A 12,273-nucleotide genomic window follows, 5' to 3' on the forward strand; every position below is an offset into this window, starting at 1 on the left:
CCAAATAACTGACAGTCTAGTGCGTGCTAGTAGAACATTAACAGAGGTTATTGGTTGTCATGGTAAAATCAGAGGTTGGTCTGAATATAATCTCATTTATAGGGGTTCAGAAAATTGACATCCTGGCAGTGGTAGCTTATAAATATCTGGAGCTCTGGCATACTGGCAGATTCCAACCACTCTCAAGGAAACTTTCTAGAGGCTGAACAGAATCGGATTTTGTACATTATACCGAGACAACCCTGTTTAAAACATTGACAAGAATCTGGGAAAGGGTTTTCTTTTTCCTTTAGTTTAGTCTGAAATTTTGTTTAGAAAACATGTGCTCTGGAGGTTGTGCCAAGTGCCTGGGAATCACCCTCATTCCTCTGGCTGTGCTATGTACTCTAGCTAACATTTTGCTGTTTTTTCCTGGGGGACAAGTTGCCAAACAAAATGACCACATCACAGATGAAGTTTGGTACTTTGGAGGGATCTTGGGATCCGGTGTATTGGTGAGTAGACAAATGCTGAAATTTCATTTTTATTTTCTAAAATAAATGGCTGGATTTTCCTGTAACTCTCCTGCACTTCAAATACAGTACAGCCAACTTTGCAAATAACTTTTGATTGTGTACCTTGTTTGATAAATAAATAGGCAATTTAAACCTTATTCTGAGTTAGTAATTAAAAATTCAATTTAATGGTAAGAAAAATAGGACATGAGATTAAAGCATATGGTCAACTCAGAAAGGTTCAACTCATTGAATTGTATTTTTTATTGTTGGTAGATGATCTTTCCTGCCTTGGTATTTTTGGGCCTTAAGAATAACGACTGTTGTGGATGCTGTGGTAATGAAAGCTGTGGGAAGAGGTTCGCGGTAAGTGGAAAAGAAGGATGTGGGCAAAAAAATAGCCAAATGGTTGCATACAATGGTAATTATATCATGACTGAACAAGTAGTGCGTGTATTTTTTGTCCATAGCATGAAGTGCAAAATCCTGCTATCCTTTTATGCCGTAAATCAAGAATTAATGCAGTTCCAAGGTGTTGTGCCAAGACCCCTTCCTAGTGCCAAGCAACTTATAACATGGTGCCTTTTCGGCATGCCAAAGCAATGCAACCATAGTGCTGACATGGCTTGTGAAAAGTGGGTATCAATAAAACAAATTTCCTGAAGACATGCATTTTGATTTTCTTAGCTGACAGAACAGTTATTGTTTTTTTTCCTTTTGACCATGTCTTTTGCTCCATTACAGACAGTAATTTCACACTATGTAATATGGATCTTCTGAAAAGTATTACAGTTATTTCATAGAACAATTATGTCTAACTTTTAGCAAATGCACATCCGCCAAAAGAAAGCCCTCCCCCCAGCATTAAAGAAAGTGGTGAAAACAGGGGTGTACAACAAAATAACAGATTAAAGTAACAGTTTATAGAAAACAGGGTTGTTGTAGCTGTGTTAGTCCCAGGATATTAGACAGACAAGGCTGGTGAGGTAATATCTTTTATTGGATCAACTTTTGAGTTACACAGAGCTCTTCAGTTCTCAAAGAGGAGAACAAGAAAAAGAGCTTTCTATAAACACAAAACCTTGTCACTTTCACCAACAGAATTTGAGCCTATAAGATATAATATTTAGCCACCTGGTCTCTCAGACTACATTTACATTAGCAAGTTTTGCTGGCAAACCCTGGTTTTGTCGACAAAGTTAGTGGAATGTCCACACACAAAATGTTTTTTGTTGACAGTTCATCAACAAAACTCAGCACTTTCGCTGGCAGTGTTCTGTCTCTCAGCCATGAGACATAATGTTGCTGTCGACAGATTCTATTGATAAAAGAGTTGTGTGGATTATCTGGTGACCCTTCTCTCAACAGACAGGGCACCCAGAACAATGGGCAGCCCTGTCTGCTGTGCTTCCGGGTGCCTGTTTTGTTGAGAGAATAGCCAGGCAGACTAGCTGCTCTGTCGACGGAGCAGAGTGCTCTTCTGATCGGCTTTTGTGTGTGGCCACATTTTGTCAGCAGAAGTGTTGTCAGGAAATCTCTTCCGACAGTGACTTCTATCGATAGGTATCAGAGAGGTAGCTGTGTTAATCTGTAGCTTCAAGAACAACAAAAAGTCTCGTGGCACCTTAGAGACTAGCAGATATTTTGGAGCATAAGCTTTTGTGGGTAAAGACCTGCTTCAGAAACCACCATGCATCTGATGAAGCGGGTCTTTGCCCACGAAAGCTTATGCTCCAAAATATCTTAGTCTATAAGGTGCCACAAGACTTTTTGTTGTTTTATCGATAGCGCGCCGTAGTGTAACCGTAGCTGAGGTGTATTGAATGGCCACTGACGGAAAGCAGGTGGGGCATATTCAGTGGGGTAGGGTACAGAAGCACTGTGCAGGATGGTTTTTTAAGTTCTATGTCATGTAAGGTGGTCAGGAAATACTATATTTCAAATGGCGTCAGGTTCAAACCACTCTTTCCTCTGTACCCTACTGGACAAGCCCTTTGCTGCTTCACTATTGCACTTGGGGAAGCCAACATGCAGAATCCAGTTCAAATTTTTTCTGTCGTCAGCTAAATGAAAACTATGGATTTAAACACCTTGAAGTCACTGAGGAAGTTTGGCTCTGGAGCCAAATGTGGGGATGAACATTTTGGCTTACATTCATTCCTTATTTCAATTGCCACTTCCTCCATTTTACACAGGGGAGGGGTGGGGCAGCTGGCTCAGGAGATGGCTGACTATCAGCTCTATGCCAGAGGAGAATACCTCTGTATAAAGGGAACAGCCTTAGCAGGCTCAGACTCTTCGCTGGAGAACTGCCCCTCTCACACTCAGTGGATTGGAATGGGGCAGGTGCTAATCTCAGTAGCACGGTGTAAATCCAGAATAACTCCATCAAAGTAACAGTTACTCCACAGCCGAATGCCTACAGCTGGCACATTAAGTGATGTGACTCCACATCTCTCGCATGCGGTTTGTTCTCTTAGCCTCTCCCCAAGGCCCTGAGCCTGCACCAAAAACAACCAGCACAATCCCCCAGGGCTGTGCAAAGTCCTGTTGGTTTAACTAGGGCTCTGCAGAGGTGCAGAGGGCTGTATCATTGAAGCCCACTGCAGGTTTAGGGTCCAAGTGAAACATTTCTTCTTTACTGCTAGATTAATGCTGGTGGGAGTTAGTTAAGCTTAGAAACCAGACATTCCATCCCACAAAATCCTGCTGCCAATTCTTTGTCATAGCAATTTATTATCCTAAATCAGCTCAGCTGTTGGAGGGCTTTTATGTCTGGCCCATTTTTTGAATTTTTAAATACATGTAATACTTCACAGGCAGATTATACTGGCCTTTTGTGCAGGCAATGCAGGTGAATTTAGCTGGACAGCAAGGGATAACAGAAAACAGAATTTGTCCTTTTGTGTTAATTTGAACACACGGCTGAGGTTATGGAATTAATATTGTTTTGGAACGATGTGAAGATTTGATTATGTGCTGGTAACACAATGTTTTTGAAGTACAAAGACTTAAGGTTTTAAGTGATTCCTTTTCTAATAATCATGAGGAATGCCTGAATGACATCCTTGGAAAACAAAGTCTTCATTTGGGCACAGCATGGCTCCGGCAGGAGCAGCAGAAGCACAGGTTTCAATATACTTTCCCACCTACGTACTTCTGCTCTGCTCTAAAAGGCCTTAACCTTTTGGTGTAATATTGTTGTCAGTACCTCATGTCTGTTCAGTCCTTGGCCTGTTGATTGAAAATCCCACCTCTGCATTAGTGCCAGAAGTGATGTTGGCGTTGATGAGCACAAAGACACAACAGGAAATCAAGAACGTTGAAAAGGGATGGGAAATGGAGGGCGGCAGAATACAATTAACTGTGCCGAAATTTGACCAGGTCACCAAAATTAACAATTCTGCTCTTGTATAACATGCCATTGGCATCTTCACGAGGTTTGGAACTTCAGTTTTGGCCACAACCTCATGTGACAGAACCTTCAGTGGCCAGTGTCCCCCAACTCCTGAACAGGGTTAGTACTGAGTGAGAGAAGAGCGCCACCTATTGAATCGACGCTGTCACTTCCTGTAGTAGCAAAAGGTTCCCCTGAGGTCTCCCATGCAAACACTACTGCAGCCTGACTGCGATTAGGCTTCTAAGGGCCAATGGGAATTGCAGCACAACGGGAACTGCCTGCAGACATGCATTGAACATTAAATTCTAGCTACATAAGGCATTTATTTTAACTGTTCTGGAGTTAGGTTTCAGGTTGTATTATATGTAAGCAGGACACATTTGTTTGTGCTGTGTTCCCAGTAAGCTGAGCACTTGGGCAGCCACCCTGAAGAGATTCAGCTGCCTCCCAGATGATTACCCGAGCACCTACAGCTGCCTGCACCTGGTAGTGTGAGATTTTATGGTGGTGCGTATCGGCACATGCCTTGGCACACGTAACAAAATTTATTCTGCCCACGGATGGGAAAAAATTAGAAGGAACATTGTAAGTGGTTAAAAATAACACAATTTTTTTCTGTCTCTATCAGATGTTTACTTCTATAATATTTGCGGCAGTTGGATTTGTGGGAGCTGGATACTGCTTCATTGTGTCAGCAGTTGCTCTAAATAAAGGCCCTAAGTGCCAAACTGGTATGGCATGGAACTATCCATTTGAGAATGGGTAAGAAACCGCACTGCATCACGTGATTTAAACTGGGATGGGAACTTTCTGAGTCACTATAGGGGCTCGTCTGCATACTTGGCTTAATTTAATTCTTGACCTTCCCCCCCACCCATCCACTCTCTGATTTGCTCACCTTGATCATTTTTTTCTGATTTGTCCTCCTTGCTTACTCTTTTTGGTTCTCTGTGCCTTAAATATTGAGTCTGTTCTGGTCTGGCTATGGTCTGAAGAAGTGGGTCTGTCCCACGAAAGCTCACCTAATAAACTATTTTGCTAGTCTTTAAAGTGCTACTTGACTGTTTTTTGTTTTGATAGTGTATAGACTAGCACGGCTCCCTCTCTGTTACTAGCTAGAAAAGATGTGAGTTATCCACTCATTGAAGAGGTACTGCAATGTGGATGTTTGTGATGTCATGTCTCGCTTTAATTCTGGTGTGTAAGTAGGGAATCACGCAGTCACATTACCGCAAATGCAATGCAGCTGCCTGTTGTGTGAATCCCACTGGTGTTGCTGTGCACAGTTACACAATATTGTAGAGTAAGAATACCATCCTCAGCTAACACTGGAGATTTCAGATCCCAGTTAAGATAAATTTACCTTGTGTCAGTTTATTCTTTAGCTTTTGAAAGCAGTATGGGGTAGAGGTTACACTATTGTCATATGACTAGGAGGGTCTTCAACTGAAGATATGAAACTGATGCTATCACAGGTGGAACCTTTCTAATCTGGAACTCTCTTGTCCGGCAACACCTGTAATCCAGCATGATTTTACTTTGCTGGATGATCATTGTTTCCTGGGCATGATCAAGTTTCCCATGGTTCTATCAAGTTTGTTTCCAGCCACCAGTCCTGGCACTCAGTGTTCTGTGTTGTTATTTAGCTGTAATTTACCCCAAATGTCTTCTAAAAGTCCAGTAAGCAGTGGAAGCGTTGGTAATGTGCTAGACAATATGACTTTCCCCAGTCTGGCAAATGCTCTTGTTCGGCACTGGTTAGGTCCCGAGGGTACCAGATGAGAGAGGTTCAACCTGTAGTATTTAAGTTAGTCTTCATACAATTTTAACTATGGAAATTGGAGGGAGTTGGCCACACTACTGAGCTGAAAATTCTTTGGTATGGTGTATACGTGTCACTTGTATCAGAGGAGTAGCCATGTTAGTCTGTAACTGTAAAAATAATGAGAAGTCCTGTGGCACCTTATAGACTAACAGATATTTTGGAGCATAAGCTTTTGTGGCAAAGACCCACCTCATCAGATGCAATGTCACTTGGTCATATCCTTGGAAACCTTGACAAGATTTTAAGTCAGCAAAGTTCAAACTGGAAATAGAGGTGCACATTTTTAATAGTCAGGGCTGTTACTCATTGGAACAGATCTCCAAGGGTATGATAATTTCTCCATTGCTTGAAATTGTTAAACAAAGGCTGGAGTTCTCTCTGAATGACATGCTGCAGTTCAGCTGCAGGGCATTTGTCAAAGTGAAGGAATCGCTGGATGAAATCTAGGGCCTGTGCTATGTAGGAGGCCAAATTAGATCAGCATAAACATGTCTTCTGCTCTTAAAACTGTTATTGTATGAACAGACATTGCATTGGAGGAAATGTTTGAATAAAACGACAACCCCCAACTGGGTTTTGCACTAACCTTCACATTTTGATTGAAATTGGCCAACCCAGAAAATGGCAATGAGGTCTGCCCTTCTTGCCTTATCGCATTCTGCTGTGCCTCAGGACAAGCTTTTAGAGCCGCAAAGGCCATGTTTGTGCTGCTGCGTTATCTAGACAGACATGAAAGGAAATAACAGGTGACTTGGCAGCAGCTGATGGTTTGTCAGAAATATTCATGCCTTTTTATCATTGTAAGACAAATTTCCTTTGTTATGTTTTAATAACAATGTAAAACCATCACAATTAAGCAAAATATTTAGGTCTGAAAATTTTGCCATTGTTTCTGTTTGCAACTTCCACTGAAGATATTCTAACATTTTGTAGCACTAAAGTCAATGAGAATTGCATTTTCTAATCCAAGGTGAGAACGTGGTGCTTAACGCATGAAAATCTATCGAATCTATGCCTGAGATGAACTGAGAACAACGGATGAATTTAGCCCCCCATGTCCTGAATGCAGCCCTATAATTAAGGATATACTTCTGTCCTGGAGGTCATGGACTTTAAGACTTCTGTGACTTCTGTGGCAGGAATGGAGCAGTGTTTAGCTCCAGACCTGTGACGCAATGGCCACCAGAACAGTGAGCTTTGGTCAGCCCTGGGACCGCCGGAGCGGCAGCCATTGTGACCAGTCCCAGGACCACCAGAACAGCAGCTGACAGAATACCTTACCAGCAGTCAGCCCTGGGGCCACAGAACAGCTGATTGTTGGCCCAGCACCACAGCAGTGCTCCCTGTCCACTGAAGCAGTGGTCAGGGCTGGTTAATCCCCCTCAGGATGGAACCGCCTTAAGTCAGGATGGGCTGGAGGATCTGTAAGCTCCAGGAGTGATCATTGTGTTCCCCACCCAACCCCCAGTGCGTTTTTAGTAAAAATCAGTGATAGGTCACAAACTCCCATGAATTTTTGTTTATTGCCCATGTCCCCTCCCTGACTTTTCCTCAAAATGCCCAGAGCAGAATCTTGACCTGATATGTACTATATCTCTCTTGTATGTGTGTACATATTACCTGTCTGGACCTTACCACTAGAGGTCAGGGTTGCTCTGTACAACTACATAACTGAAAGTTTAGTAATACAAATACTTGAAAATGCACTTGAAAGAAAGAAAGAAAGAAAGAAACACACTGGTGTGTGATCCCTTCTCGAGCTTCGCTTTGACATGGATCTTATTTGATTACCTTTCTCACCTTCTTCCTTGCCTTGATACCATCAGCTGGCGTCCGCCTTACAAATGCGCTACTTCCAAAGTGCTCTGTAGCCTCTTCAGTGCTGTATCTTCAATCACACCCTATGCTAATAGCTCTTTTCTGACATCCCATCACTACTGGGGTCAGTGTTGCTCTCTTTTTCATTCAGTATTAATCTCTTGGGCTCTTTACTCACACAGTGGTTGGGACTGTGCTCCATGGCCCAGGCCATCTGAGGCAGCACCCCCTCACGTTTTCACCTATGGTGTTGTGACTGGGACTTTGTTGCTAACATACCTATTCCTCACATGGCTTTTTCTTGCTTACACCACTCACCCAGCTCAACATTTGCATGTTTCTCATGTTTCTTCTTTGTTGTCCACCATGCACCCCCTTACATTCAAACTGGCCCACATGCCACTTTATAGAATCTCCCTTTTATTCTTCCTCAGGGGGCCAATAGAACTGCCTGTCCCCTGGCTTCCCACTCCCAGGAGTGGGGCCTTAGACAGAAGGGGCAGAGTCTCTGCCAGCCTGGAGAGTGCTCTACAGGGTTCCACTGGTGACTTAAAGGGCCCAGGGCTCCATCCACCACTGCTGCCACAGTAACAATAGCTGCCCCCTTTCCCCACCACACAGCAGCAAACCTGTTCTTCCTGGTATCTTTCTGTCATATACTATACCACTTACCTGGCTACATCTCAGCCAGGCATTTATTAGCCTCACTCTAATTTCATCCTCAGTTTCTCTGGATTTTGAAACCCAGGCACTCGAAACTTTGCATTTTTGGTATTGTTTGCCCAGCTAGTTTCTAGGGTAACTCTTCAGTGCTCACATTACAGACATGACACACCCTATACTTTCCTTTTATTCTGCTTATTTTGAGCCCATATCGCTCCAGCACAACTCCCTGTTTATTAGTTAGACCATGTTTCTACTCATTGCATAGAACAATATCAGCTGCTAACAGCATGTGCCAAGGAACCCCCATTTGTGGGGTGTTGTCGGGAAGATATCCAGGACATGGATAAGCAAGAAAGGACTCAGAGCTGATGTCCGTCTTTATCAATAATTCATCTGTTTCACCATTAAAAATTCTGACCATTAATGTTACATCTTCATACTTGGCTTGAACAAGCTGTATATAATGTTCTGGTACATTTTAATGGACAGTTCCTTCCTGACAAAAGAACATGAAGTATTTAATTGACTTCAGAACATATTTATTCTTTCTTTAGCGGTTCTTTGTTTATACTGCAGTCAGACGAATGATGCCAATGTTTATAAAGACAATTATTTGAAATCAAAACTATTTTATTATTTCACAAGCATAAATGAAAAAGCAGTCATATAGCACTTTAAAGACTAACAAAATAATTTGTTAGGTGATGAACTTTTGTGGGGCAGACCCACGTCATCAGATCTGGAAGCATAAATGTAATGTGCCATTAAGAGTGATGTAGAAATTGTTTTAGAAGCGAGTGGATGCTGTCACGGACATTTCAGATTACAATTATAAACTAGTAGCTACATTTGTACTACATTACTGATTGATTCATTGGTTTACATTGACTTCTCTAGTCTTTCTCATATGATCTGTTTTCCTTTCCACACAGGAATTATCTAAACAACAACACCATGTGGTCCACATGTACAGCACCTCCACACATTGTTCCCTGGAATTTGACCCTCTTCTCCTTGCTGCTGATAATGAGCGGTATTCAAGCAGTGCTTTGTGCCATTCAGGTTGTCAATGGACTCTTTGGAACAATCTGCGGGGACTGCACCTGTTGTGGATGCTGCGGGGTAAGCAAACGTGTGTTCTCCTCATGGGATTGCAGTAACTGATACTGGATATAAATATCCTCCCCCCATGTATTTTAACTGCAAAAAAAACCCAGTATGTTGTAGAGAAAGGACTTCAATGTTGTTTTAACTGACATACCGTGGAAGGTTTAAAAGTTCCTGGGCCAGATTCTCTGCATGGCTAAGTTCCCTTTGCAACGCTCTGACGGCTTAAAGGGGCTGCAGATTGCCCTCAGTGTGCACCTGGGGCGTCCTGGGCAAAGGGAATCCTTAACAGGGCATAACGCTGGTGGGGCTTCTACCAAAGCCGAAAGTAGGCCAGCGTGCCGCGGTGTGGCACAACGCTAAGAGACTGGCCAGCTGCGAGTGGGGCTCTGGATGTTTCTGGTCACCATGCAAGAGAAGGTTCCCATGGCAGAGCTGTGCCTGGGTGGCCCATTCCTTCTGTTCTAGCCCTGTCCTCCCCCCCAGGACCCCCGTCCTCACCCCAGTGCCAGATAGCTGGGGGCAGGGAAGCAATCACACACAGACCCTGGGTGCTGCAGCCACAGTGCACCCAGGCTCCAGCCCCAAAGCTTGGGCATTCAGGCAGCACGGTTGCTGTCCCAGCTAGTCCCAGGATCCAGTGCTTGGGTAGTGTGGTGGCCACACTCCCAGCCTCAAGCCCCTCCACAACCCTTGCCCTGAGACCCACCCCCATCTCCTGCCCTGAGGCCCCTCACTCCCAGCATCCTGCACCTCCCACCCGGCCCCCGGCCCAAGCCTCCCAAGCCCAAGACCCACTTGCCCTGAATGCTGTATACCCCACATGTGAATCCCCTGTCCTGAGGGACCTCCCCATCCCCCTGCCCTCAGCCAAGGGTGCAGCACAGCAGTACCTGTATGAAATTCAAGTTACTTTCACCCCTGCTGTCTACCAGCTTACAGGAGGCACAGGGGATGTCAGCATGCCGGGGTTTGGCAAGGGGTGAAGCCAAAGCAAGGCTGACCACATTGCCCTAAGGCAAAGATGGGACACTGGCCTCCGGGGACATGGGGCTGCTGTCCCATGCCAGGACTCCTCAGCAATAAAGGCTGCTGCCCCAGTGAGGCACCAGAGATGGCAGCTCCGCAGCCTCATGACAGCAGGATCTAGGGATGGGGCTCTGCAACCTTCTGGTGGGAGGTGCTGAGAATAGAGGCTCTGAAGCCTCTCAGCCAGGAGGGCACAGTGAAGCAGGGGAGCCACCCTGAAGAGGATCTTCCCCACAGTAGGAGCCGCCTCCTGGACGTATTGGGTGCTGACAAATGAGGCAGCCACCCTACGGAGTGGGCTCCCTGGCAGCAGAAGCCAGAGAATGAGGCAGGTGCCCCATAGCAGAGTTTGCTGGCAGTGGGGGCTGCTGCTGTGGGGTCCTGGTGTATGGGGCAGCTGCTCTATGGAGAAGGTCCCATGTAGCAGGAGCTGCTGCCCTGAGGCATATGGAACCGAACAGCTGCCTTACAGTGGGGATCCTCAGCAGCAATGGCTGTGGCCCCAAGATGCTGGGTGGCAGGGAACAGAAGCATCACAAAATATGGGACAGTTTCCTCATTTTCTTTAAGTCGGGACACCTGTGAGACATCTTACATAAGGGACTGTCCTGGGACAAACAGGCTGGTTGGTCGCCTTAGCCAAAGCCCACTGCATTCTGGTGAGCTTCACTCACACAACAGCCCTAAGGTGGATTTGGCAAGCAAGCTAAGTCTCTGAAAAGTTACAAAGATTGAAACAACACACAGTTACAGAAGTTTTCTAACACACACCCACTGGACTTGTAGAATAATAATAAAATGCACTAAAATCACATGAGTGTTAACTATGTGATCTTTGTATTATTTTCCTTCTAGGATAATGGAGCTGTTTAAAGAGAATGAGGCCTGCAGAAATCTCTTCATACAAGGAGATGCCCTGTACAGACACTTCCTTTATGTGTTCCTCTGCCTGCTCCCTGGCTAAGAAGGACAATGAAGGGCATTTTCCCCATTGCTCTGAAGCCCTGATGGACCTTTTCTCCTGCCATTTAAACCCCATGTGTTAGAATGAATTAAGTGGCTCTTCAGCTATTCCATTTATATTTATTTTTCTAAAACAGCTTCCATTTGAAAAGATTCCCGAGAGTGGACATTCAGCATCTTTTATGAATTAGCTCTCTGACTGGGGACTGATGAACGCTGCTAATACATGAATATAGGGGACTGGACTTGATGACCTCTCATGGTCCCTTCCAGTTCTAGGAGTGTCTCATTCTCCCTTCAGTTGTAATTTAATTTTATCTGTTTCCTTTTGAAATGACAGTCCAACAAACCTGTAACTTTCTTTTGAAGTCTAGAAAAATGTTGTGTTTGTTTGTAAATAGGAAAGTGAGGATTTCTGTGTTCCACACCTGAGCGTATTAAAATTCTCTTTGTAAAATGTCTTTCGGTTATTAATTATTTTCATTTGAGATCTAATGCGGTTTTCCTTTTTGTTGACAGTGATTGATACAGGGCATCGATCCTACACAGCTTGATTAGTGTACATATAAATCCAAGGGTTAAGAGGATGAGAAAGTTGGGTGGTATGGAATGCAATCCTTCAGGAATGAGTGTGTTTTTACTAGGTCCCCAAGTTATTCTGACTCATATCAGGAATTAAACCCCAAAGGAAAATGCATAGCAGTTAATTACGCTGATGACCAGCGTTCCTGGTAAGCTGTGCTTTTGAACAGCCACCCAGGAGAGATTTAGACGCCACCCATTTGATTAGCAGTGCACCCACAGCTGACCACATCTGGCAGCATATGTTTCTATTGGCGGTGCATAGTTGCTTTAGAGGACTAAGCTGAAAATGTACAAGGCTGTAGTCCTGACCAGTCTCCTGTATGGCTGTGAAACCTAGACCTTGTACAGAAAACATATAAAATTGCTGGAGCGCTTCCACACACACA

The 12,273-nt window shown here is 44.3% G+C and overlaps 1 protein-coding gene across 2 annotated transcripts; it reads left to right on the plus strand.

Annotated features, from left to right (window-relative positions):
- The first annotated feature begins 320 nt into the window (after window positions 1-320).
- TM4SF4 (transmembrane 4 L six family member 4) lies at window positions 321-11,212 on the plus strand. 2 transcript variants are annotated; one of them, XM_075004476.1, is made up of 5 exons: window positions 321-494; window positions 771-860; window positions 4,523-4,656; window positions 9,136-9,325; window positions 11,195-11,212. In XM_075004476.1, exons 1-5 carry the CDS (start codon window positions 321-323, stop codon window positions 11,210-11,212), a joined length of 606 nt encoding a protein of 201 aa, XP_074860577.1. The 2 variants fall into 2 exon arrangements, with proteins under 2 accessions (XP_074860577.1, XP_074860576.1); XM_075004475.1 differs by lacking the exon at window positions 11,195-11,212 and having other exon boundaries at window positions 9,136-9,587.
- The last annotated feature ends 1,061 nt before the right edge of the window (window positions 11,213-12,273 follow it).

This window comes from Carettochelys insculpta, chromosome 10 (assembly GCF_033958435.1).
Source record: "Carettochelys insculpta isolate YL-2023 chromosome 10, ASM3395843v1, whole genome shotgun sequence".
NCBI lineage: Eukaryota > Metazoa > Chordata > Testudines > Carettochelyidae > Carettochelys > Carettochelys insculpta.

Coding starts and splice junctions, on each gene's coding strand:
- TM4SF4 (XM_075004475.1), top strand. CDS start 321: ATGTGCTCTGGAGGTTGTGCCAAGTGCCTGGGAATCACCCTCATTCCT. Junction 861..4,522: donor GCTGTGGGAAGAGGTTCGCG/GTAAGTGGAAAA, acceptor TGTCTCTATCAG/ATGTTTACTTCTATAATATT. Junction 4,657..9,135: donor AACTATCCATTTGAGAATGG/GTAAGAAACCGC, acceptor CTTTCCACACAG/GAATTATCTAAACAACAACA.